Source organism: Ambystoma mexicanum, chromosome 12 (genome assembly GCF_040938575.1).
Source record: "Ambystoma mexicanum isolate Mex_15411 chromosome 12, UKY_AmexF1_1, whole genome shotgun sequence".
Classification (NCBI taxonomy): Eukaryota; Metazoa; Chordata; class Amphibia; order Caudata; family Ambystomatidae; genus Ambystoma; species Ambystoma mexicanum.
Window position 1 is genome coordinate 172,125,031 of NC_090936.1, and position 26,006 is coordinate 172,151,036.

General features: G+C 46.0%; 1 protein-coding gene across 1 annotated transcript in view; it reads right to left on the minus strand.

Moving 5' to 3' along the window:
- Positions 1-26,006, minus strand: part of ZFC3H1 (zinc finger C3H1-type containing) — a 1,590,362-nt gene that overhangs the window by 1,277,917 nt on the left and 286,439 nt on the right. Inside the window, exon 9 of the mRNA XM_069628251.1 lies at positions 23,391-23,552. Coding sequence (XP_069484352.1) covers positions 23,391-23,552 — 162 coding nt within the window. The remainder of the gene's footprint in view (positions 1-23,390; positions 23,553-26,006) is intronic.

Below are 26,006 nucleotides of genomic sequence, written 5' to 3' on the forward strand. Positions count from 1 at the left end.
ACTTGCTGTTGGGTTTTTTGACAACGAAGTACCGGGAGTAAACTCCGACCTCTCTCGGACACAGCGACCAATTCTATAGCCCCTTTTTGTAGCATAAGCACCACTTCTTGTTGTAATATTTGAAGATGGGCCAGCGCCGAAATCACAGGTGGAATGTGCGGTGGCATGCTTTTGAACTGCAAAGAGTGGCCTAGTTTCACTGTGTCTAATTCCCACCGGTCTGATGTTATCTTCTCCCACTCGTCGACACAGCGAGACACTGCCTCCCAGGACGTCCTTAAGCTCGTCATTGTTGGGTCTTTGACTGCTTGTCCTTCGTGGATGATGAATAACCTCCCCTAAACTTCTGCTACTCTGAAGGGCTCCAAGAGAGCGTGCTGTCCCAGAGTCTTCTTTCATGCCCTTTAAGGCCTTGTCTACTTTCTCCCCGAATAATTGTTCCCCTTCAAAAGGCATATCGAGCACTTTATATTCTACTTCTGGTCGAAAGTTTGCACATATGAACCATGCTTGCCTCCTCAAAACCACTCTATTGTTTATTTGTTTAAAACCTGATTCCGCCAGGTCTACGGCGATGTTTGAGTGGTTTGAAGCCTCTTCCCCCTCACGCACCAGCAACATAGCAGATTTTCTGTGCTCGTCCGGTAGATGGTCCAGTATGGGGGCTAAACGATGCCACATCTCTGTCGTATCTCGCCATAACAGCTAGAGAGTTGGCTGCCTTTACTCTTGTTGCTCCTATCGACACTACCTTCTTGCCAAAGGCATCTTGCTCCTGGCCTCGTAGTCTGGGGGAGGCGGGGGGGGGGGTGTTTTACATTTATGTTGCGACCTCGCCTTTCTTGCAGCAGCTGCCGATACCACCGATTCCGGAGAAGGTTGAGAAGACAAACATTTTGGAGTAGACGCCGGAGCATTACATTCCTTTTCCGGTCTACCTTTAGTCGCAGGCTCTGAAAACGAATGGCGCATGGTTCGTAACCCCTCTTGCCATATGTGATCTAAAATGGGGACCGGAAAAAACACCGACTTCCTCCTCTTCCCCATATGAACAAGAAACAGTCTTTCTTTTCTTCCTCCTGGGCCAGGCCAAACTCGGTACATGCCTTACCCGTCATTGTGTGGAAGGAACCAATGTCATCCGGTGGTGATGGTTGAGCCGGACTTCTTGGAGCTTCCATCTCGGCCTCCAACTCCCATGTGTCGGATCTCTTGAAGGGGATGATGATATGTCTGATAAAGACTCTCCTCGTTCCGACTCGGACTCTGGTAGTTCTCCTTCCTCCGGGTGTGAGCGTGGAGGATGTTCATCAACCGGAAGGGCTGTTGGTACTCTACCCATTGACCGGGGGGCAGGACCTGGCTCGTAGTCGGCTGGTGTAGCATGTACCACTGCTGGAGCACCAACTTGAGGCAACTTCGCGTACAATCGGCTCAATAAAGTCTGTAATGTGGACAATACCTCCAAGGACACCGCCTGGGGATTGAGTAAAGGCGTTGTTACTGGGATACTTCGACCACTTAAGACAGTCAACAAGCTGACCCCCTGTAATCCAAGCTCCGTTGACCCAACCACCGGTTCACAGTCATCTTCTACGGATGATATGGAAAAGGCCGCCTCCTGTTGCACCAGGGTCTCTGGTAAGATCGGATCGTAGACCTCCGGCTGCTAGCCTTCCGAAGGGGCCACTGTCGACGATGCCAACTTCTCAACATTCGTCGTCTGAATCAACGGAGCTACTGCAGGAATGCCCTGCGTTGATGGTAATGAGGGCGTCGACGATCGAACTCCCGTCGATAACGGTGGTTGTGGCGCAGAATCCCGAGGCGTTCCCGCCTTTTTTGAGCTTGACTTGTGCTTCGACAAATCTCAACTCGAGGATGACCTATGATGGTCACCGGAGGTCGTTATGTCTTTTCTCTCCTTTTTTGACGAGTAGGAAGACGACTAAGCTTTTGTTTTTGATGAGGATTCCCTCGTAGAATGTTTCTCACAGGAACTTTTCTCAGTCGAACGTGACTTCTTCGCCGGCGGCTCTGCAGATAGAGCGGCAGGGGACCACCAGAGATTTAGCTCTCAAGGCCAAACTATGTACAGCCTACCCCCGAGGGAGGGTATGCTCCCGCTCCGTCATTCATCCACGTCACCAGAAGTCTATTTCGGTCTTTCAGGGCCTTTACGAATTTCACAATTGTCCACCGAATGATGAGGATGGAGACAATACAGACAGTCCATATGTCCATCTCCTTCGTACACCTTTTTTAATCCGCATGTAGCACACGGACGGAATAACGCCTTCCCAGACATTGGGAAAGAAAACAAAAAAAATAAACCTTGTAAAATAGTAGATGACACGAGGTGATCCCACTACTTTGGAAGACGGTTGAAATCTGAAGGGAGCCGCGGGGGCAGGGATATTTATACGGCTACGTCCTATTGGGGCAGGCGTAAGCGGCCCAAAAAGATAGGACACAAAAGGGTCGAAATGTGTTCCTATGGAAAACGTCTTTATAAATGTACTGAGGGTTCACAGCCTGACGGGGAATATTCTAAGCATGTGAATCCATGAAAAATCCAATTTTGGAGAATGCCTGAACGCAACCTGTCCTGATCGGCGAGCTAGCATTTCAGGACAGCAGGTCTGCTGGGTGATGAGCAGCCTAGACTCTGCATGAATGGGAGAAACCCGCTTAAAAGGAGAGGATTTTGGGACTAGAGTCAGAGTCGACCACTGGGAGAAACACCAGACTAAGAAACCGTGAACAAAGCTTGCTGCATCCTCCTGGACCTTTGAACTGCCCGGTGAAGCCCTGCTGCTGTGCTGAAACTCCTTTTTCTGATACACAAGAGAAGCTCTGAAAGGGACGACTTCTTACCTTGGGTTAATGGGCCCAACTAACTCTGGGACGAAATCCACTGAACCATCTTCCCCGATTGGCTGTTCTTCGCTGCTGCAAGAACAGAGTGCCAAGGGCTGAGAAATCCGTAGTTGAGTGCAACGTCTGCAATCTGGCCAGAGGCTCCAGGAGTCTCCCAAGGACCCTCCAGAAGCAGGACAACCCGAGCTCAAGTCCCCTCACCAGAGTTCAGGACCCAAGGAGTGAAGGAAGCCCAACCGGTAGCCAAGAAACACTGGGTTGTGCTGTTTACTGAGCACTGAAATCGCGAAGTGCTGCTGAACTAAAAAGAGCTGGTAGCTGCCGACGCCTTCCAAATTTCTCCTGCAGGAGCCCTCCAGACGTCCTCCCTCCTGTCCCCACGACAGATGCTCAGGGACCTACGGGCTGCACCGCTGCAACAGGACAGACTCCCTAAGGTCCACTCTTCTTCAAACCAGAGGTAGTGTTTAAGTACCTCATTGTCTTTTTGAGCTGTGCTTTTCTCAGTTGAGACTTGCAGTGGCTTGCCCGTGGAGTTGATTCCAACTCTGCGTTTTACAGGCTTACCAGCTTGTGACCCTACAAGTGATTTCTACACAACTAACTTTGTGCAACATTTTATCTATGAAGTGCCTCAGCTCCATAGACTGTGCTCCAATTTACTTTGGCGGTCCTGGCTCCCGGCAGACTCTTCTATTCCATTGACTTTGCCATTTCTGTCCCTCATAGGTGGTAACTTGTTCTAGACTTCTTGCTGGGAAAGGCTTGTCTAGACTTCATTGGAAGATTTAAGTATACTCACATGCCATGAGAACCAGTTTAACTTATTTCCTTCCTTTAACCTTTCCTTTTTGCAACCTCAGAATCCTTAAAATATAACTTGTGTTGATTCTGGAAACGTATTTTTAAGTATATTTGATTGTTACTTATCTTGCCCTTTTTAAAGAACGCTCATTTAAAAATTGATGCTCAATTAACTATTCATAACTGAAATCTTGAGTTTAAGCATTACTTGGCTACTTGTATTTGCGAATTTCATTGCTACAGCACTACAGCTCACATTTACCCCTCTAGAGACATGCCTGGCTGTTAGGCAGAATTGCATGCAGTACCTTCTGACGACCACACACAATTAGGACTGCAGGTGTATGAAAGACCAACCTTTGGTATAAACCTGTACCACAGTTTGTTGGTAGCGAGCGGAGCAGCCAGGCTTATCTCAAGAGTGAATGTGAGCAGTACAAGCAGTTACACAGAGGACTTTCAATCACAGTGGTTCAAGTGGACTTTTATACTCGAGGCTTCTTGCTAAAAAAAAAAACCTAGTAATTTATTACGCAATCATTTACAAAACATTTCACTAGAAGAAGGCAACTTAATATTACATACCCATATACTTAAATACAAAACTATAAGCTTTTGAGACAGTTTGAACTCCCTTGAAAAAGGAGCCAAATGGCAGTTCAGTTACGTCCTTTTTGCTCACTGCTAAGTAGGTAGAATAGATTATATATACTTTCTAGGCAGTGCAAATAGTTTGTTCACCAGAATAGTTCAATTCAAGTCAATAGGTCAGGCCAAAGTCAATGGGCTAGTGTTCTGAATAGGAAAGAGCAGTTCTGGTATCAAACGTTAAAGTCTTTGCAAAAGTTCTCAGAAGTAGTTTAGGCGAAAAAGATTCATTTGTGGGGACGCAAGCCGATTAGGCCTGCAAGTTGGGAAAGTTTGACAAACTTTCTCTGCAAGAGTGGCATTCTCTCAATCGGGTTGGCACAGTACCTTTTTGTGAAGAAACCCAATGTTGCTGAAGTCGTGGTTCCTGGCAGTTACTGCAGATCTCGCTGTTGCTGAGCCTCAGTCGTGGGGACAAGAGGGAGGACCTCGGGGGAACTCCTGCACTGCACAGGACCATTGAAGAAAGCAAACAAAATTGAGTCACTTCAGTAGCTGTAGATTCAAGTACACGAACTGGGGTCCCTCTCCCTGGTTAAACCTATCCAGCCTTGAGAATGGTATCCAGGTGTCTTATGTGTTGATTGGTCCCACCAACTCAAAGGAAGAAGCCGTCCTTGAAGGAGCTTCTCTGTCGAATTGAGTTTGGCAATTCGGACCTGCAGCAGTGCTTCACCGGGCAAACCAATGGTCCAATGGTTGCTGCAGCCGTCCTCTTCCAGCTCGTCTTCGGTTCTTTTGTTCCAGTGGTCGAGACTGCCTTCCAGTCCTGCAGACTCGCCTTTTAAACAGTTTTCTCCCTTTCATTCCAGCCTAGATTTCACTCACCCAGCAGGGTGGCTATCCTTGCCGGACAGTCAGCCAGCCCATCATGCCAGAGTACATTTGGGTCTCCAAGGAGACTAAGCACAGGGAGTTTTAGGCACCTCCCTCACTTCCTGCCCACCCCAGACACTCAGACGTCAGAGGCGGTCTTCAGTCCTGAAGCCCGCCAAAGGCACACGAACAAAGGGCCCAAACCTGGTTTGGCGCGCAGAGACAAACGCTAGAAGGACCTTTCCAAAAAGAAATGGTGAAAAAAGACCGGGACACGTATAAACAAAGAGGCTTAAGGCGCCAGCTTGAAAAACATGGCTCCCGTGATTTTTTGCTACAGGAGTTCGCGGTCGGGAACAATCATGGTAGTTTGTTGTAAAACCACTGCCACCAGCCTTTTCAATAGGAAAGGGTAGCATTTGACTGCTACATGAGTGTTTAGACACGGGATACTATGTAAGCCCTCCAGCACTCCATTGTAAGATGTGTGCTGGGGCTATGAATTTGGAAAATACTAGTAAAGTCAATTTCACTTCACCTTCTCTGGGAAACAGTAGTTCATCCCAGAGAAGGTATTTAAACCTATGGGAAGTCTAAAAGACATCCCTGTATCACTGCACTGAGGGTGCTGTGTAACATGAAAAGATGATTCCTATGGAGTTACCTAAAACGCCATAATCAGAGAACACAAATGTAAAACACATCAAAACACGAAAGAGTGGGAAAAAAGTGTAACGCTCACCTGATTCTCGCAGAGGCGCCGGTCTTGACTGGGCGACTACCGTATCTTCAAAGGTGATGTGTAGCACCTGGTTGGCTCTTTGGGCTGGACCTCTGTGCACTGTATGCCTGACGTGTAGAGTAAGATGTCTGCAGATAGAAAATATGGGGTTAATGAACTGGGGATATTGGGGTGTCCCTATCTCTTTCCTCTTCTCCTCTTCTGTAGACCCCCAAAGGTTAACGCTCTCACCTTAGGTAAGTGAATGCCGAGCTCTCCATCTGCCTCGGGGCAGGGTGCTGTAGCCAGTTTCTTCACTGGATAGGTAGCACAGGCCTCTTGACTTCAGAGGACTGCTGTCCGTCGTTTACTGCACGAACGGTGAGTTTCGAGTTATTCAAATGTCTTTTTAAAGTCTTTAGTAATGATGTCTCTTGTTTTGCAGGGTTCCGGCGATGGCGGATGACGGGCTGAAGTGAGTTGAAGATGGAGCCCGTGTGATGAATAGAAGCGCCTGGAAGCACGTGAGTAAGCGCTTGTTGCCTGTTTCACGATGCGCTCTAACTGTCTTTTTATTTTGCAGGTACGAGTTCGGAGCGGCTGCAGGGTGCCGGAATACCCACTGGATTAGATGTGGAAAGGAGTAATGGCACGTGAGTACTAAAGTTCCCCAATGTCTTTAAACGCACCTTGTTTTGTCTTTCAGATGCGGATGCAGCGCCGAAGGCCTCCGGAGCGTGCGAAGAGTTGGTAAGCTTTTGTCTTTCAGATGCCGGAATGCAGTATGAAGACCTCCGGAGCGCACAAAGAGTAGGTAAGCCTTTGCCTTTCAGATGCCGGAATGCTAACCTGTTCTTTCTTGTCTTTATAGGTGTTGCTGAAGACTGGATTCAGGATGGTAAGCCTTTTTCCTTAGGCCCAGGACTGGATGCAGAAGACACGATGAGCGTCCTGCTGCAGAGGGTGCAGAAGAACGCAAAGCAAGATTCATCCACCGGGTGTGGTTTAAATAGCCTCCTGTAGTGCTTAGGTGTCTCCTTCCACAGCCACGCCTAAGTAAGAAAAGAGTTCCTGGTAAGAAAAGAGTTCCTGCCTTCCAGAAGAGTTCCAGTGTTCTAAATCTAGGGAGTGGCTCCAGCCCCACCCAACAGGAAAAGTAGTTCCAAACAGAAGAGGATCAGAGGCTCAACTGGCAGGCAAGTAAGCAGCATGGTCTGCTGCAGGTAAATCCACCCAAGCATTATGAGCCCGGCGCTTCCAGCGCTGGGACTGGGCATATTTATGAGCCTGGTGCCACTGGCGCCAGGACTGGGTCCAAAAGGTCCCAATTGGGACTGGTTGGCACTCGGAACCTGGGTTATGGATCTGCTTCCAAGGGAGTTGGGAAAACCCTGACCTTTTGGAAGAAGAGATCATGACAGTACCCCCCCTCAAGGCCCCTCCCAAACCGGGCTTCTCCGGGGGTTTTGGCTTGTCAGGAAATGTTCGGTGAAATCTTTTGATTAGGCGAGGAGCGTGGACATATTCAGCAGGTTCCCAGGATCTCTCTTGGGGGCCGTAGCCTTTCCAGTCAATTAGGTAGAATAGTTTAGATTTGGAGATCTTGGAGTCCAGAATGCTTTTGACTTCAAACTCGAGTTCTCCATCCACTAGGATAGGTTTTGGAGATTTGGTTAGTCGGGTTTGAGGTTGCACGGGTTTTAATAGAGAGACGTGGAAGACCGGATGTATCTTCATGTGCGGGGGCAAGTCCAACTTGACCGCTACTGGGTTTACTATGGTAGTGATGGAATAGGGACCAAGGTATCTTGGGTTGAATGTGCGTGGCCCTTTTAGAGATAGATATTTGGTGGATAACCAGACTTGATCCCCTACTTGATAGTGAGGGGCTTCCTTCCGATGTTGATCTGCTCCTTTCTTGTATTGTTCTTTAGCCCTTTGAAGGTGAGAAACAGCTTCCTTAAAGGCTTGGGTGATTGTAGAATGCAGGTAGTCTACTGCTGGTGTTTCAAGATCTTGGAGGGGATCCAACTCCGAGGTTCGAGGGTGACTGCCGTACAAAAGAAAAAACAGGGTTTTCCCAGTTCCCGAATGGACAGAGTTATTGTAGGCATACTCGGCTATCCAAAGGATATCTTTCCAAGTTTTTTCGGTTTGTTGCAGCATGCAGCGTAAATACTTTTCCAGAGTTTGATTGGTCCTCTCGGTTTGTCCGTCGGTCTGAGGGTGGTGACTGGTCGATAGTCTCACATCAATTTGAGCCGACCGACAGCAACTTCGCCAAAAATGAGAAATAAATTGACTACCTCGATCCGAAATTAGAACCGAAGGAAAACCGTGCAGTCGGACGATGTTTGAGAAATCCTCGGGCCAGAGTTGCTGCTGTTGGCAAGCCTTTGAGCGGAATGAAATGCGCCATCTTGGAGAATAAGTCCACGATTACTAGAATCGTATTGTATCCGGAGCATGGAGGTAGATCGGTGATGAAGTCCATAGAAAGCGTATGCCAAGGGCGAGGTGGGATGTCAATAGGGCGTAAGAGGCCTGCTGGTCTTTCCTTTTGACTCTTGTTTTGGGCGCATACTCCACAGGACATTATAAAGTCTCTGATATCTTTTTTCCAAGACGGCCACCAGAAGTAGCGCTTGATCTTTTCTGAGGTCTTGGCTATACCGGGATGACCTTCCATTAAAGAGTCGTGATAACAAGAGATTACTTTTTTCTGTAAATCTGTGCTGGGTAGGTATAATCGTTCTTGGAAATACAATAAGTTGTCCTTTACTGCAAAGTTCTTTCCCTGCAGATGCCAATTCTGTATATCTGCTGGAGTTACAAGTTGCCTGGCTTTATCCTTAACTTCCTCTATGGATTCTGTGGCGATTACACCCAGAATTCTTTGTTCGGGAATGATTGGTACAGGTTTAGGGTTGATCAAGTGTTCTTCCACTCCCATCCGAGAAAGGGCATCGGCTTTACCGTTCTTTGTACCAGGTCGATAGGTAATTATGAAGTCAAACTCGGCAAAGAATAATGCCCAACTGAGTTGTCTAGAGGATTGGGCTTTTGCGGTTTTCAAATATTGCAGGTTTCGGTGATCCGTAATCACAGTAACGGTGTGTCGGGCCCCCAGCAGATAATGCCGCCAAGCCTTAAAGGCAGACTTGATAGCCAGAAGTTCCTTGTCAGTAATCGTGTAATTGACTTCAGGAGGCGAGAATTTGCGGGACCAAAATGCCACGGGATGCACCTGATTGGTTACCGGGTCCTTTTGTGATAGAACTGCCCCCATGGCAAGGCTTGAAGCATCAGTTTCCACGATGTAGGGGATTTCGGGGCGAGGGTGTTTTAAGATTGGTGCAGAGATAAATTTAGTCTTCAAATCCTGGAAAGCTTGTTCCGCCTCGGTAGACCATTCAAAACGTTTGTTTTTCTTTAACAAGGCAGTGATGGGCTGGACTATTCGAGAGAACTCGGGGATAAACCTGCGGTAAAAGTTAGCGAAGCCTAACATGCTTTGCACACCTTTTACGGAGGATGGTGATGGCCATTTGAGAACTGCATCGACCTTCTTTGAATCCATACGCACTCCGCCAGGTGATAATATGAATCCCAAGAATTCAACTTCAGTCACGTTGAAAACACATTTTTCCAACTTAGCGAAAAGTTTGTGTTGACGCAATCTTTCGAGGACCATTTTCACGTGTTTACGATGTTCAGATTCCGATGAAGAATAAACGAGGATGTCGTCAATGTAAACAACAACACATACATCTATGAGCTCTCTGAGGACATCGTTCATAAAATATTGAAAGGCGGCCGGGGCATTGCAAAGTCCGAAGGGCATGACCTGATATTCAAATAGCCCATACTTGGTGCGGAAGGCCGTCTTCCATTCATCGCCCTCTTTTACTCGTACCAAGTGGTAAGCTCCTCTAAGATCCAGCTTTGTATATATGCATGCTTTTCTGACTTGGTCCAGGAGTTCAGGGATCAAAGGTAACGGATATCTATTCTTAACGGTGATCTGGTTCAGGGAGCGATAATCGATACAAGTTCTAAGGTCGCCTTCCTTTTTTGGAACGAAGAACAAAGCTGAAGAAGCAGGGGACTTGGAAGGACGAATAAACCCATTTGCCAGGTATTGATCCAGGTATTGTCGAAGGTGAAGGTTCTCAGGCTCGGTGAGGGCATAAATTCTACTACAAGGAGGAGTAGATCCAGGTATCAGGTCTATCTGGCAGTCATAAGACCTATGAGGAGGTAGAGAGTTAGCCTGATCCTTCCGGAAAACATCTTGGTATTCTAGGTATTCGGGAGGTAACTGGGGAGTCTCTGAAGAAATTGCGGCCAGTGCAACACCAGGTGGAGGGTGACAAGTAGAGACACATCCTGGAAACTGGACCGTTCTTGCTCGCCAATCGATCAGAGGATTGTGTTTCTCTAACCAAGGTATTCCTAGAATAATCTGAAACTGAGGGGCCTTGATCACATCGAACACGATCTTCTCATGGTGTCCATCTTGACTTACTAGCGTCACTTCTTGAGTGGTATGCGTTACTGGCCCGGAGGCTATCTCCGTACCATCCACCGTAGTAATGACGTCCTTTACAGCCTTGGGACAAAGAGTTAGATTCATCCTCAAAACCATTTCATGATCCACATAATTGCCGATGGCACCTCTGTCGACGTAAGCTTCAATTGCATGTAATCGATCCGGATTATCAGGGCTAATGAGGACCATAGGTATCACGAAATGCGAGGTCACGGAACTGGTTTTTACGCTCGGCAAGAGGACCTCTATTCTTGTCGGGCGAGGTTGTTTCCCTGCTCAGAGTTTGTAACTTTGGTAACTGCAGCTCCTACTGCCTTCTTGGCAGGTTTCACCGGACAGTCTCGAAGAAAGTGCCCTGAGTTTCCGCAATATAGGCATAATTGCAATTGTTTCCTCCTTTCCCGCTCCCGTTGTGTTAGAGGACCTTTCAGACCCCCTATTTGCATGGGTTCCCCGGAGTCTACTCCTTTGGAAGGAGTTGGCGGTTTGGAAAATACTCGAGCATCAAACTTGGAACGATCAGCCTTCCTGTTCTGCAGCCTGTGATCTATTTGAACGACCAAGTCTATGTAATCCGAACAGTCTTGTGGGGGATTCACTACTTGGGCTAAAACGTCTTTGAGCTCTCCACGTAGACCTCTATAAAACAGCGTAATCCTTTTGTCCTCAGGCCATTGAGTTTCCACTATTAGTCTATTGAAAGATGCAATATAAGCCAAAAGGTATTGATTACCCTGTCGCAACGAAAGAAGCTCATTGTCCAAGGCCTGCCCCTGTGAATGTCTTGCGAACAGTTTTTCCATACTAAGCTGAAAGGCTTGAAAATCATGGAGAACCGGATCATCTTGATGAACTAGAGGGATCGACCAGTCTGCCGCATTGCCACTAAGGTACGAAAGTACAAAAGCTACTTTAGCTTGATCAGTTGGAAAGGCTGCTGGCCGGCATAAGAAGTGCAACCGGCACTGATTGATAAATACTGCAAACCTCTTTGGGTCACCAGAAAATCGCTCGGGCGGGGCCAGAGGTACATTCCCAGGTAGGTTGATCTGCACTGGATTCATAGAGGATGTTGAAGGAAGATTTGCCCCTGATGCGGGTAACGGGGTCTGTCCGGCTTGTGACTGTAGCACTTGTCTAGCAAGATTGTCTGTTCTCTCCTTGGAAATAATTAGTTCCCTTCTTAGAGCATTCGTTTCCTGACGAGTTGCATGCACTTCTGCCCTTATTTCCCCAAGTAACCGGGCTAGGGGGACAGTATCCGAGGTTTCCATAGCGCCTGGGCGAGAGTTTTGCGGTAGGCTTTGCGTTCTGTAACGCTCACCTGATTCTCGCAGAGGCGCCGGTCTTGACTGGGCGACTACCGTATCTTCAAAGGTGATGTGTAGCACCCGGTTGGCTCTTTGGGCTGGACCTCTGCACTGTATGCCTGACGTGTAGAGTAAGATGTCTGCAGATAGAAAATATGGGGTTAATGAACTGGGGATATTGGGGTGTCCCTATCTTTCCTCTTCTCCTGTAGACCCCCAAAGGTTAACGCTCTCACCTTAGGTAAGTGAATGCCGAGCTCTCCATCTGCCTCGGGGCAGGGTGCTGTAGCCAGTTTCTTCACTGGATAGGTAGCATAGGCCTCTTGACTTCAGAGGACTGCTGTCCGTCGTTTACTGCACGAACGGTAAGTTTCGAGTCATTCAAATGTCTTTTTAAAGTCTTTAGTAATGATGTCTCTTGTTTTGCAGGGCGATGGCGGATGACGGGCTGAAGTGAGTTGAAGATGGAGCCCGTGTGATGAATAGAAGCGCCTGGAAGCACGTGAGTAAGCGCTTGTTGCCTGTTTCACGATGCGCTCTAAATGTCTTTTTATTTTGCAGGTACGAGTTCGGAGCGGCTGCAGGGTGCCGGAATACCCACTGGATTAGATGTGGAAAGGAGTAATGGCACGTGAGTACTAAAGTTCCCCAATGTCATTAAACGCACCTTGTTTTGTCTTTCAGATGCGGATGCAGCGCCGAAGGCCTCCGGAGCGTGCGAAGAGTTGGTAAGCTTTTGTCTTTCAGATGCCGGAATGCAGTATGAAGACCTCCGAAGCGCACGAAGAGTAGGTAAGCCTTTGCCTTTCAGATGCCGGAATGCTAACCTGTTCTTTCTTGTCTTTATAGGTGTTGCTGAAGACTGGATTCAGGATGGTAAGCCTTTTTCCTTAGGCCCAGGACTGGATGCAGAAGACACGATGAGCGTCCTGCTGCAGAGGGTGCAGAAGAACGCAAAGCAAGATTCATCCACCGGGTGTGGTTTAAATAGCCTCCTGTAGTGCTTAGGTGTCTCCTTCCACAGCCACGCCTAAGTAAGAAAAGAGTTCCTGGTAAGAAAAGAGTTCCTGCCTTCCAGAAGAGTTCCAGTGTTCTAAATCTAGGGAGTGGCTCCAGCCCCACCCAACAGGAAAAGTAGTTCCAAACAGAAGAGGATCAGAGGCTCAACTGGCAGGCAAGTAAGCAGCATGGTCTGCTGCAGGTAAATCCACCCAAGCATTATGAGCCCGGCGCTTCCAGCGCTGGGACTGGGCATATTTATGAGCCTGGTGCCACTGGCGCCAGGACTGGGTCCAAAAGGTCCCAATTGGGACTGGTTGGCACTCGGAACCTGGGTTATGGATCTGCTTCCAAGGGAGTTGGGAAAACCCTGACCTTTTGGAAGCAGAGATCATGACAAAAAGGCTCACACTCTTTCCAGGTAAAAAAATAAAGTCCTCAAAATCCAGCAAAGTTGCTGGGGTCTCTAAGGTGAAGGGAATTAGCATATGTGAGAATTCTCCCCAACACTAGCTGCTCAGTCACACTACTAACTTGTGTACTACAGACCTACACCAAAAGGTGGGTTACCTAATACCAAGCAGATAAGTGTTTTGTAGTCTCACACAGTGTTACTACATCAATTACCTAACAGTACTTCGCTTTAGATTGCTTCCCCTCAGGAGAAGAATCTGTAGCAAGACTAGATTCTGTGGACTATGGTAGTGCTGGAGCTTCTGCTCCCATCCCAGACCTGTCCCTTAGTTGTGTATTCTCGGAGGATAGTGTTCAAGTAGAAGGTGCAAGTACCGCTACTGTTGGGAACACTGGGCCCAGTCTAACTGAAGTAGCTTTCTCCATGGTAAACCCACAGGGCCTTGCCAGAAGTCCTGTGGGGGATACCGAGTTGACCGAAAGGTCCTCTCTTAATGTTCCAATAGCACCTGTCAGTAGAGCTATTAAGTGAACTGGTCAGGCATGTGTCAATGTTAGGAGGGCTGTTCCTAGAAGAGTTCTGGGTGAGATTAGTCTTCAAGACTTAGGTCCGGATAAGACACTTACCAGACCCTTCAGGTACTTCGTCTCAGAATCGGACTGTCTTAGCCAAGCCTAAGGTAAAGCTTAAGCCTCCGGGGAAACCCAGGGCCAGAGGAGTCAGACTAAGGCAGAGGGAAAGTATATTCCCCCGTCCTGCTTACAACATCTGTTGGGATAGTTGGTAGAGTCCCTATTCCTGGTTTGGAAGAAAGACTACCAGAAACTCTCGAGTCCTATAGGGCTCTTGAACTACCTAGCATGCTGGTAGAGGAGATCTTAGGAGACATATTAGTATGGGCCAACACGGAAATAAACCATCTTACATAGGGATGTGGAGAAAAGGCCTGCTTCCAGTGGGAGGGTTCCCCTCCAGTGAAGCAAAGGATACACAAGGAAAGTGTGTTACTGGAAAGTATGCCCACAGAGCCCACCAGAGAAAACCTTGAGAGGTTTGGGGTTTCTAAGGAGGCGAGGCCCTTCCTCCTACAGCTGGGGTGTCACATTCCCCTAGTGGTTCATCCTAGTGTCAGTATACCACTGGATAGGTCCAATACTTTGTTGATGGCCCATGATGGTGGTCCCAGGAAAGATCTCTCTTTACTGCACATTTCCTTCCATCTTTATGGAACCACAAAACATTTTGCTTTTATTTTTGATTCAGACCTGCTTTTTGCAGTGCACTACACAGGCTTTTCCTCATATGTTCTGGGTAAACTGACATGTCTTTCAGGCGGTCAGTACTGGGAAACCTTGTTTCCCTTACTTTTGTATCACTTGTGGTAACTTTTTATCACTCTACAAAGCAGCTTACACTGCAGTACAATAGAGTACATTTTTGTTTTGCTGTAGATTAACTCAGGATTTTTGGTTACTCTAGGTGTGCTAAAATGATAAGCTGGTGGCAGCAGTGACTTTTCCCCATTTTTTGGGACTACTTTACTGCTCAGTCTGCATAATTGATAGTTTGGCTAGAACCAAGTGGCAATTACTGTGTTTACCAACGAGGGTAGCCTCTCAGAACACTGTCATACAGTTGTTTTGGGAAGTTCATCTGAACATCAGTGATCTGAGAAAAGATCTGTACAGATTTCTGACGGTATACTTTATAGTTTAGACTGCTGTAATGACTCCAACAGTCATCACTGATCTCCCGGCAGAGACGACCTCCCATGTGGCCAATGGCTGATGGCCACTACCTCATCCCTGACCCTGTGGGTGGCTATATGAGTGAGGATCACATGCGAGGAAACAACCTCCGGGGAGAGGTCATGGCTTCATTGGATGAGAAATGGTATCCCCATTTGCCCTTGAAGACAATTCTCTCATACCAAATACACTCATGGCCTATTGCCATACGTCTACACCTCCACCTAGGGAGCTTAAGAAAAACCTTTCCCAAAATCAGATAGATCAAGCTTCAAACTCTGGTCTACTTTGTGGAAATTGTACTTCATCTAGAGCTGATTTACTATTTGTAACTATTGAAACAGATTATCCAAGCCCTTTTCACCAACCATCAACGAGACTATGAAGAAGAAAATCACAGAGCAGAAAAAACCACAGGCCCAATGAGCGCTCTAGCTGTTTCCGAAAACAGCTTTGCCGGGGAAATTTCACGGAGGCAAAGTGATAGAGGCTGCTGCTGTCGTTCAGGGAATGGTTCACCTCTGAGGCTCAAGATTTGGAAAAGCACAGACCAGTGCCATGAAGCCACACCAGACACACCATTCACAAAGAAGGAAGACGCTGCAAGGTCTGGACACGTAGCAGAAATGCCAGAAGCCGGATTAAGACTCCTGGGCATTCGCCGACCACGGAAAGATTTACCATACCTACCAGAGCCTGAAGAAGCGAAATGGGGGTTCTGAAGGGAAGCCGTGAGACACCAGAACGAAGAGAAAGTCACAAGAAAAAAGCAGATGGTGTACCTTTGCCGGTTGACTGCGTGTTACAGCAAACTCATTTCTGTGCCAATTCCCTTCAACCTTAGAGACACACAGCTCTTTTGCTGGACTTTAGGACTTTTTAATGTTATCCATGGAGAGAGTGAGCCCTTTTTCTCACTCCCTCATGTACTTTGATCTGATAAGGATTGTCCGATTCCTTTGTGTTTTGAGTCTGACAAACTCCATAGGCATCTACTTTTTTTTATGGTGACACCCAGCACCTTCAGTGTAGGGTCACAGAAATCTTTTAGATTTCTCAAAAGTTTTAAATATTTTTCCTGTAAAAACTATTGTTCCCAAGAATATTTTAAGTGAAATTGACTTTACTTCGCTTTCCCCTCTGCAGGTCCAGCTTAGTAGCCCCTTTTCCTACTTACTCATGTAAAAATGTTTATGGTACTCTCACTGGGTGGTGGCAGTGGTTTAAATTTTCCTACCATTGTGCTTTTCTACCGAATGCTGAATCTTCAGCTGCAGTATAGCGCCCATGGGTGACCATTGTGTCAAAATGACAACGGTCGTCTTATTTCGCCATTTGTTTGCGAGGTCTTTCTTGGGTTTTACTCTGCGCACCAAACCAGGTTTAGGCCCTTTGTTCGTTTTGCCTTTGGCGGGCTTGAGTATTGAAACCCGCCTCTGGCTACAGTGTGTCAGGAAGGGCAGGAAGAAAGGGAGGTGCCTGAAACGCCCCTGTCCTTTGTTACCTGAATGCTCAGAGTCCTGATTGGCTGGATGGCTTTGTAGGACAGCCACCTTGCTGTGTGAGTGACTGCTAGGCTGTGCATGAATGGGAGAAACTTGCTTAAAAGGCTAGGCTTATTGGGCTGAAGACAGTCGACCACTAGGAACAACAACCCGAAGAAATCGTGAACGGAGCTTGCTGCATCCTCCTGGACCGTTAAACTGCCAGGTGAAGCACTGCTACTGTGCTGAAACTGCTTTTTCTGATCAAAAATAGCAGCTACGGAGAGGACGACTTCTTCCTTTGGGTTAGTGGTACCAACTAACCCAGAGACGAACTTTGCTGGAAGACCTTCCCCAACTGGCTGTACTTCTTTGCAGCTGCTGGAACAGTGCAACAGGGGTCGACAAATCCATAGTCAAGTGCAATGTATGTGTAATGCTCACTGATTCCCGCAGAGGCGCCGGTCTTGACTGGGTGAATGCCGTATCTTCAAAGGTGATGTGTAACACACGGTTGGCTCTTTGGGCTGGACCTCTGTGCACTGTATGTCTGACTCGAAGAGTAAGATGTCTGCAGATAGAAAATATGGGATTAATGAACTGGGGTTATTGGGTGCCTCTCTCCTCTTCCCTTTTCTTCTCCTGTAGAACCCCAAAGGTTAACGCCCTCACCTTAGGTAAGTGAACGCCGAGCTCTCCATCTGCCTCGGGGCAGGGTGCCGTAACCAGTTTCTTCACTGGATAAGGGTGCAGGCCTCTTGACCTCAGAGGACTGCTGTCCGTCGTTAACTGCACGAACGGTAAGTTCTGGGCACTTCAAATGTCTTAAAAGTCTTTTGTAATGATATCTCTTGTTTTGCAGGGTTCCGGCGATGGCGGATGGCGGGCTGATGAGAGTTGAGGATCGAACCCGCGTGAGGAATAGAAGCGCCTGGAAGCACGTAGGTAAGCGCTTGTAGCCTGCTTCACGATGCGCACTAACTGTCCCTTTTATCTTGCAGGTACAAGTTCGGAGCTTTAGAGAAGCTGAAGGGTGCTGGAATACCCACTGGATTCGGCGTGGGAAGGAGTAATGGCACGTGAGTAATAAAGTTGCCCAATGTCTTTAAACGCACCTTTTGTCTTTCAGATGCGGGATGCAGCGCCGAAGGCCTCCGGAGCGTGCGAAGAACTGGTAAGCTTTTGTCTTTCAGATGCCGGAATGCAGTGCGAAGACCTCCGGAGCATGCGAAGAGTAGGTAAGCCTTTGTCTTTCAGATGCCGGAATGCAGCGCGAGGCGTTGGTGACAGCCGATGGACCAGGTAAGAGATGCGCTGCCACTGAAGACCGTAGTGCTAACCTGTTCTTTCTTTGTCTTTACAGGTGCTGCTGAAGACTGGATTCCAGGATGGTAAGCCTTTGTTCCCTTAGGCCCAGGATCAGAAGCAGAAGACACGATGAGCGTTCTGCTGCAGAGAATGCAGAATAACGCAAAGCAAGATTCATCCATCGGGTGTGGTTTAAATAGCCTCCTGTAGTGCTTAGGTGTCTCCTTCCACAGCCACGCCTAGGTAAGAAAAGAGTTCCTGCTTTCCAGAAGAGTTCCAGTGTTCTGAACCTAGGGAGTGGCTCCTGCCCCACCCAACAGGAAAAGTAGTCCCAAACAGAAGAGGATCAGGGGTTCAACTGGCAGGTAAGTAAGCAGCATGGTCTGCTGCAGGTAAGTCCACCCAAGCATTATGAGCCCGGCGCTTCCAGCGCTGGGACTGGGCATCTTTATGAGCCTGGTGCCACTGGCGCCAGGACAGGGTCCAAAGGGTCCCAATTGGGACTGGCTGGCACTCGGAACCGGGGTTATGGGTCTGCTTCCAAGGGAGCCGGGCAAGTCCTGATCTTTTGGAAGCAGAGATCATGACAGTATGTAAGTCGGCCAAAAGCTCCAGGGGTCTCCCCAGGACACGGCCTAAGCAGGACGACCAAACCTCGAGTCACCGCACAAGAGTGCTGGACTCAAGGAATGAAGGAAGCCCAACGGGTGTCCAAGAACAGCTGTAATGCTGTTTACCAAGCTCTGAAACCGGGAAGTAACACTGATCCGAAGAAGGCCCGTAGCTGCCACGGACCTTCGAATTGCTGTGTAGGAGTCCTCCAGACATCCTCCCTCTTGTCCCAACGACTGAGGCTGAGGAACACGGGATCTGCATCACTGCAACCAGACCGAAGCAAGCTGGATCCTCTGCGTCTAACCAAAAGGTACTGTTCTGACTTGGGGCTACTTACCTCACTGTTGGTTGCCTGCTCAGTTGAGACTTGCAGTAACTGCTTTTCTAGAGTTGATTGTAGCTCTAACTTTCACAAGCGTAACAGATTGTGACCCTACAGTGTTCAACAAACTAACTTTGTGCAAGACTTTTACTATCTAAGAAGTGACTCACCTCCATAGACTTTGCTCCAATTAACTTTGGCTGTCCTTGCTCCCTGGAGACTCTTCTATCCCATTGACTTATTTTTACTGTACCTCATAGTTGAAATATTGGTTTTTAACTAATATTGCTTGGAAAGGTTTTTTTATCTAGACGTCATTTGAAGATTTAAAGTACTGAAATTCTCTGAGAACCTATTTAACCTTTATCCTTCCTTGAACCTTTCATTTCTACCACCCTTACAATTTACCCAGTGCAAAAGTGATATTATAAATGCCATTACTGTCCTAGTTAGCAAAGTCACCCCAGGGTTTAGGAAGTGTGTATGAAGCATCTCTAAAGAGTATCTACTTGCTTGACCTTGATTCTGAGAAAGTCTTTTGAAGTGTATTTTTATTGTTGCACATTGCCCTTTTGGAAGACTGCTGGTTTAAAACAGACTGATAAATACATAATTATTTTACTAGAAAACCTTGAGTGCAAGTGTTATTTGTATACTTGTATTGGTGAATTTGGATGCTACAGCTCAAATTTACCCATGTTGAGATAAGTGTGGCTACTCAGTCACACTACCAAAATGTGTAGTACAGACCTACACTAATAGGTGAGTTACCTAAAAACAAGGAGGACAAGGGTTGTGTAGTTACTACATCGATTCTTGCCTAACTCGGTGAACAAGCCCAAAAGCGTCAGCAAGAGTCACAAACAAGAATAGTAAACAGAACATGAGAAAGAGAGAAAGCAAAGGGACTAATTGTGAAGCGAGAAAATGAATTGCAAACAAGACCCCCATCAGTATGCAAGTGTATGGAATGCAAACGACATGGGGAACCCAAATCAGATAATGTATCAAGAGGCTAGATTGTGCAACAAAGGGAAAGTGCAACTGTGGAAGTGGTGAGAAACATTGTGTGGATAGACGAAGCACTGGCAGGAGAGAAACTGAATTACAAAGCTAATCAGCGTTATTTAGGACAGTGCTATTGTGGGCCAAGAAAGACAACCAACTGTTGCATGAAGAATTGTTTGCATTAAAGAGGAATCTAGGGGGAGGTAACCACCCTCTGGAACAAGGACTCTTTATCCTTGGAGAACATTTCAGTTGAAACCATTTATTCTTTATTTTACGATCCCATATTCCACCATCCCAGGTTAAAGAAGTTCCCCTTTTCATTTTATAGTTCAGTTCAAAGTGTGAGGTTCAGAATAAAAACGTTTGAACACAAGTGGTAGGGAGAATTCTCAGAAATGTGCCAATTCCCTCCACCTTAGAGACACCCAGCAACTTTGCGGATTTTGAGGACTTGATGTTTTTGACCTGTATAGTGCGAGACCCTTTTCCCCACTGTCATGATTTTGTACACGGTTTCTTTTGGTTTTGGCGTCTGATAAACTCCATAGGCATCATCTTTTACATTGTGTCACACAGCAACTTCAGTGCAGTGGCACAGGGAAGTCTATCAGATTTCCCAAAGATGTGAATATCTTCTCTTGGTTAAACTACTGTTTCCAAGAGCAGTAAAGTGAAATTGACTTTACTTACATGTCTAACTTTCTAGACCCAGCACACACCATCTTACAATAGAGTGCTGGAGGGGTTACCTCGTATCCCTTTTGTCTAGCTTCTCATGTAACATTTCTATGTTACCCTTTTCTCACAGAATGGCTGATGGCTTTGGTTTCGTTTTAACTACTGTGGTGTGCATTTGCCACGGGCTGCGTCGCAGCTGCAATAAAGCACCCAAGTGTGCCATGTGTCAAAATGGCCCGGTCGTCTTTTTTTGCCATTTCTTTGTGGAAAGGTCCTTCTTGAGATTTACTCTGTGCCCCAAACCAAGTTTGGTCCCTCGTTTTTCCTTTGGCGGGATTCATGAGTGAAGCCCGCCCCTGGCTCCAGGGTGTCTAGGGTAGGCAGGAAGTGGTGGAGGTGCCTGAAACTCCCTGTGCTTAGTCTCCTAGGAGACCCAAATGCACTCTGTGATGATTGGCTGACTGTCTAGCAAGGACAGCAACCATGCTGTGCGAGTGACCGCGAACACTGGTAGCGTTAAATCGTGGGAGCCATGTTTTTCAAAATGGCGTCTTTGTTTAAACATGTCCCGGTCTTTTTTGCCATTTCTTTGTGGAAAGGTCCTTCAGGAGTTTTGCTCTGAGCACCAACCCTAGTTTGGTTCCTTTGTTCATTCGCCTTTGGCAGGCTTCAGGACTGAAGACTGCCTCTGGCGCCAGTGTGTCGAGGGTGGGCAGGAAGTGAAGTAGGTGCCCAAAACTCCCTGTGCATAGTCTCCTAGGAGACCCAAATCCACTCTGGTAGGATTGGCTGGCTGTCCGGCAAGGACAGCCACCCTGCTGGGTGAGTGACAGCTGGGCTAGAATGAATGGGAGAGAACTGGATAAAAGGCAAGTCTTTTGGCTTGGAAGGCAGAGTCGACCACTGGACGAAAGAACCGAAGAAGAACTTTAAGAGGACGCCTGCTGCAACTCCTGGACCGTTGGTTTGCCCGGTGAAGCCCTGCTGCAGTGCCGAAACGCTAAGTTTGCATCGACAGAAGCCCCTGCAAGGACTCCTTCTCCCCTTGGGTTGGTGGGACCCATCAACTCCAAAGTAAGCCACCTGGACATCCATCTCGGAGCTGGTTGAATTTCCACAGAGTTGCTGCTGGAAACCCTATAGCCAGGGAGAGGAACACCAGATTGTGTTCATTGTTTTAAGCTAGCCAAGAGCTCCAGGAAGATCCTCCGGACTCCCAGGAAGCAGGACTGACCCCCAGAAGCAAGGAAAGTCAATCTCAATAGCCAGGATCCGCAGTGTTGCTACTTGCGGTAGACGCGAAGAGCTGAAATACTGAGCAGCCACTGAAAGTGAAGTTTGACGGTTCCGAGTTTTGAACGTCCCAGTGCAGGAGTCCCCCAATGTCCTCCCTCTTGTCCCCACGACTGAGGCCCAGGAACAGTGAGATCTGCAGAGCTGCACACGAACAGGAGTCATCTACTGCATCGTTTCTTCATTTTAAAACGGTACTGTACAAAGTCTGAGAGAACTTACCTCTTACTGTAGAGTTGCTTGCATCTTCTACTACTCACAAGTCTAATCAGCTTGTGGCCCCACATTTGATTCTTTTTTTCTTCAAAGACTTCAAAAACATTGTGCAAAGACTTTCTACTTCCCTACAAAGAAGTGCTTCAACTTACATAGACTTTTGCCTACTGACTTTGGCTTAACCTTGTCTACTGAATTACTCTTATTCGGGGTGAAGGGGATCTGAAAGTATTTGCCTGCTTAAGAATATTTGTGGTCTCTTGTTTGTTCTAAATTATCTTTTCCTTTGACTTATTACTATACAACCCTAAATGCAACAGTGATATATTAATGTCCCCAGCACCCTAGTAATTGAAGTCACCCGAGGGTGTAGGCAGTGTCTGTGGGACATCCCAAAACGGTATCTACTGATTTAGAGATATTAAGAGTGTGCATTTCATGAAGTGTATTAGAGTGTTACTTTTATATTCCTCCCTTCTGAAGAAGGCTTATTCTAACTGACTGATAAATAAATGAATAGTTCCATGTCATGTCATTTCATCCCGGGAGGTTTTTTCGATGGGTTTTTTACCACAAATGTTTTAACAGAAAAACCCATCATTTTTTAAACATTTTGGGGGAGGGGTTTCCCACCCCCATCCCCTCCATTGCCTTTAATTTTTTATCTATTCCCAAACACCCACATCCCATATATATAATTTTCTAACCCCTCCCCCCAAATGCAATGGTTTTTTTCATTTAAAAATGTGCAGTAAAAACCCACACGAAAAACGTACGTTGTACCAAATTAATAATGGTTAATTCAAGAAAACTGGTGTATACGTGCTATTTTGAATACTTGCAACTGTCAATCTCTAACTTCACTACAGCTCACATTGACCCTTCTTGAGATAAGCCTGGCTGCTCAACACGCTACCAAAACTGAAGTACAAGCTTATACCAAAGGTTGGTTTTCCTATATCTGTAGTCAGAGTTGTTTGTAGTGTTCCCAGAGGGTGCTGCATACAAAATTTCGCTAACAAGTACAGTTGATTTTCGCATCCTGACACCGACAGATCCTTAGTTTTGGTTTTAAGTAGGGAAATTGACCCTTTTTTTCTTCTATAAAAGTCTAACCAAAAACATGGCTAACTTGCGTCAGACTTTCATTCCTGACTCAACACTGCCTCCCTGGGGCTGCCTTTTTTAAACTTGGCAGGTCTGTTCACAGATTTTGGGCTGTACTGCATTTTTCACCCCTTATACTGCAGCATATTAAATTATCAGAGGAAAAAGGTTGCAAACTGTAATTTGTCAGAATCTAGTAAAATGTGAAGTTTAAGGTGCAAATTCACCAACAATGGAAACATTACCAATCATTACCAACATTACAGAAAGCAACTGAGAATGCCATCATCAACTACAAAGAAAGCCAAAATGGTGCAATAACAGCCCTAACAAAAGGTCATGATTCTAAACATTATAGAAGTTAAACCCTTCAGAAATGCACATTAATTCCCCATTCCACACGATTCACACATGCAACGAAGAACCTGGTTAAAAAAATATATATATAATGCTTGTGACTTACAGATATAACCTGTCGTTTTGGTCTAGGTACTCTTAGAATCTTAGTGTTCGTTTTCCGGGCTACAGATACTGTGTTAATGTTGACTGCAGACAGATTAACCCGTTGCACAATTTGACAATTCTGAATCGGAGGTGATGGCGGACCACTGTTACTACAGGTATCCTAAAAGATGAAAAAGTAGCAAAGTTATCTTTCTGAAGAAATGAAAAACAACCTCCTGATCAGCTAAACACACAACTATGCAGAAAGCATAGGTTCAGTTACAATACAAATAAACGCTATCAAAAAGATGTATGCGCCAGTATAAGACCGGTCCTATGATGCTTTAGTGTGAGGATTATCAGAAGGATTTTTCACAAATCCTCTGGCAAAAGGTTAAGATAAACTTGTGTTTGGTCAAAATTGAAGAGCAACTTTGCCAGACTCCCTCAATGGTGACCGAGTAGTTTGGCTCCACTCTTAAAAGGAGAAAGCTCATTGTATACACACACAGTCAAATAGTAGATTACTGACAATATACTCTTTAAAAGAAAAATCTAAATGTACAGATAATTTTTTTAACACAAATGTAAAAACATTAAGGTGTCAACCTATAGATTCCAAACAATCTTTCCAGGTAATTTAATAATATTAAAGTACTGAATATTGGAAGTGTGTTCACATACTTTCAATGGGACATACAAAAGGCAGCTCCAGGGCATAGTGAAAATACAGACGAGTGTTCCCAAATTCACAGGGGACCAGCAGAAGAGACATCACTATGTGAGATCCAACAGACCACCAGGACTGAGGTTAGCAGTCCAGCATATGTGACCCACAAGTGAAGAGAGTGGCAGTATCTGGTTAGATGAAAATGAAGACTAACCAGCAATGGATTAAGCCAAATGACGCCAAAGTTGTGGAAAAATCGTCTGAGCAATGACCCAAAAGTCCATGATTTAAAGATGCAGAGGAGAGTTGAGACGTTTGGTTTCCTGCAGCACACAGTTTCCTTTACTTATTTTAATGTTTTATTACATGCTGAAAACCAGGCTGGCATCAGGGCGAAGATCACACAAAGAACCAGAAATAACAAAAGAACCGTTAACAGGACCTTAAGTCCGGTGATGAAGTAGCAATTGGGACTTTATTTGAACATAGGTTTTCAGCCCTATTCTGTCTAACAGTAAATTACTTTCCAGGCGCACACTGGGTGGAAGAGTGTTTCAGGTATCGGACGCAATAAAAGGAAAAGATTTTCCATTTGCTTTCTGCAGTTTCAGGCGTGGACAGTTTAGTAGCATGGTGTTTCTTGAACGTAACCTTTGAATGAGTTGGTAAGTTGTTTTTCTTCTCTTTGGCATGCTGGAGCTGTACCATAAACAGCTTTGTGAGCAAAGACACCATTTAAAATTTGATTCTACCTTTTATGGGAGGCCAGTGAAGAGACTTCCGATGTGGTGTGATCTGCTCACCTCAAGGGACTTGTTTTATAATACAAACAGCATTATTTTGAACCACTTGAAGGGCAAGCAAGTTCTTTTTAAGTGGGTCACCCAAAAGGGCACTGCCAGCCCTCCAGATAAGGTGTGCACAGATATTTTGTCAATACGGCCCTTTCAATTCTTCCTTGTGTACCACTTACACAGGCTATTTATGGCAGCACCCCCATAAATCGGCAAGCTTACTGGTGACACAGCCTGGTTAGCAGCAGCTTGCAAATCCACTCTTTAATAATCAACAGTTCCCTGAAAGAAACAACTGGGATGAGTCATGGTTTATTTATTTTTTTAACACTCTCCTCTGTTAATGATTCTATCAAGTTAATACTTTAAGTAACGTAAAAGGGAAGTGTTTTGTTCACTTGATTTAACTGCCTGCATTTTTGTAGGTTAGTGTTAATAAAGCATCCTGAATCATGAACATGTGTAGGACAGCTTTTAAGAAGTCCAACTAAGGGCTTAGTAAAACCATTCAACTGAGGCAGTACAAGACTCCACTTAGTATAAGGCTGTACCACCTGAGTATATGGTAGTGTAGAGAGAGCAGCCAGGCTCATCTTAGGAGGGAAAGAGGGCTGTAGAATCAGTACAAGTGAAATTGTAATACAAATGATCCAAAGAGAAACAAACACTATGTCTTGTAAAAATAAAGGATTTATTTAAATACAAATAGGCCCAGATAAATCTAGGGGTAAGTACTAACACATTATAGGAAATCGCAGTATAAAAACACTATACTTGAAAGTACACAGACTCAAATAAAGTACCCAACCGTAGTTCTAGGGTAGTCCAAACCTTTTCATATACTTTTAGTATAGGTCAAGCCTATTCTTGGGGAGTAAAAACCAATGGTTACTTTTTACAATTAAATTCAGTAATGCAAGGGCAGTAGACCCTTCAAGTTGTATAATGACTCTTGGCACAAATCACTTAATCAGTCAAATGGACAATCTACTTTTGATGAATAGTGAAAGACGTATTCTAGATGCAGTAAAAACCTATAACTACTTTTGTCATAACAGTTATACTAGGTGAGTAAAACCTAAAGATGTAATATACAATTACAGGTGCTTTTGAAATCAGTGAACCCCAGATTGAAGTAAGCAGTAACAACTTATTTTGGATGGCACACAGC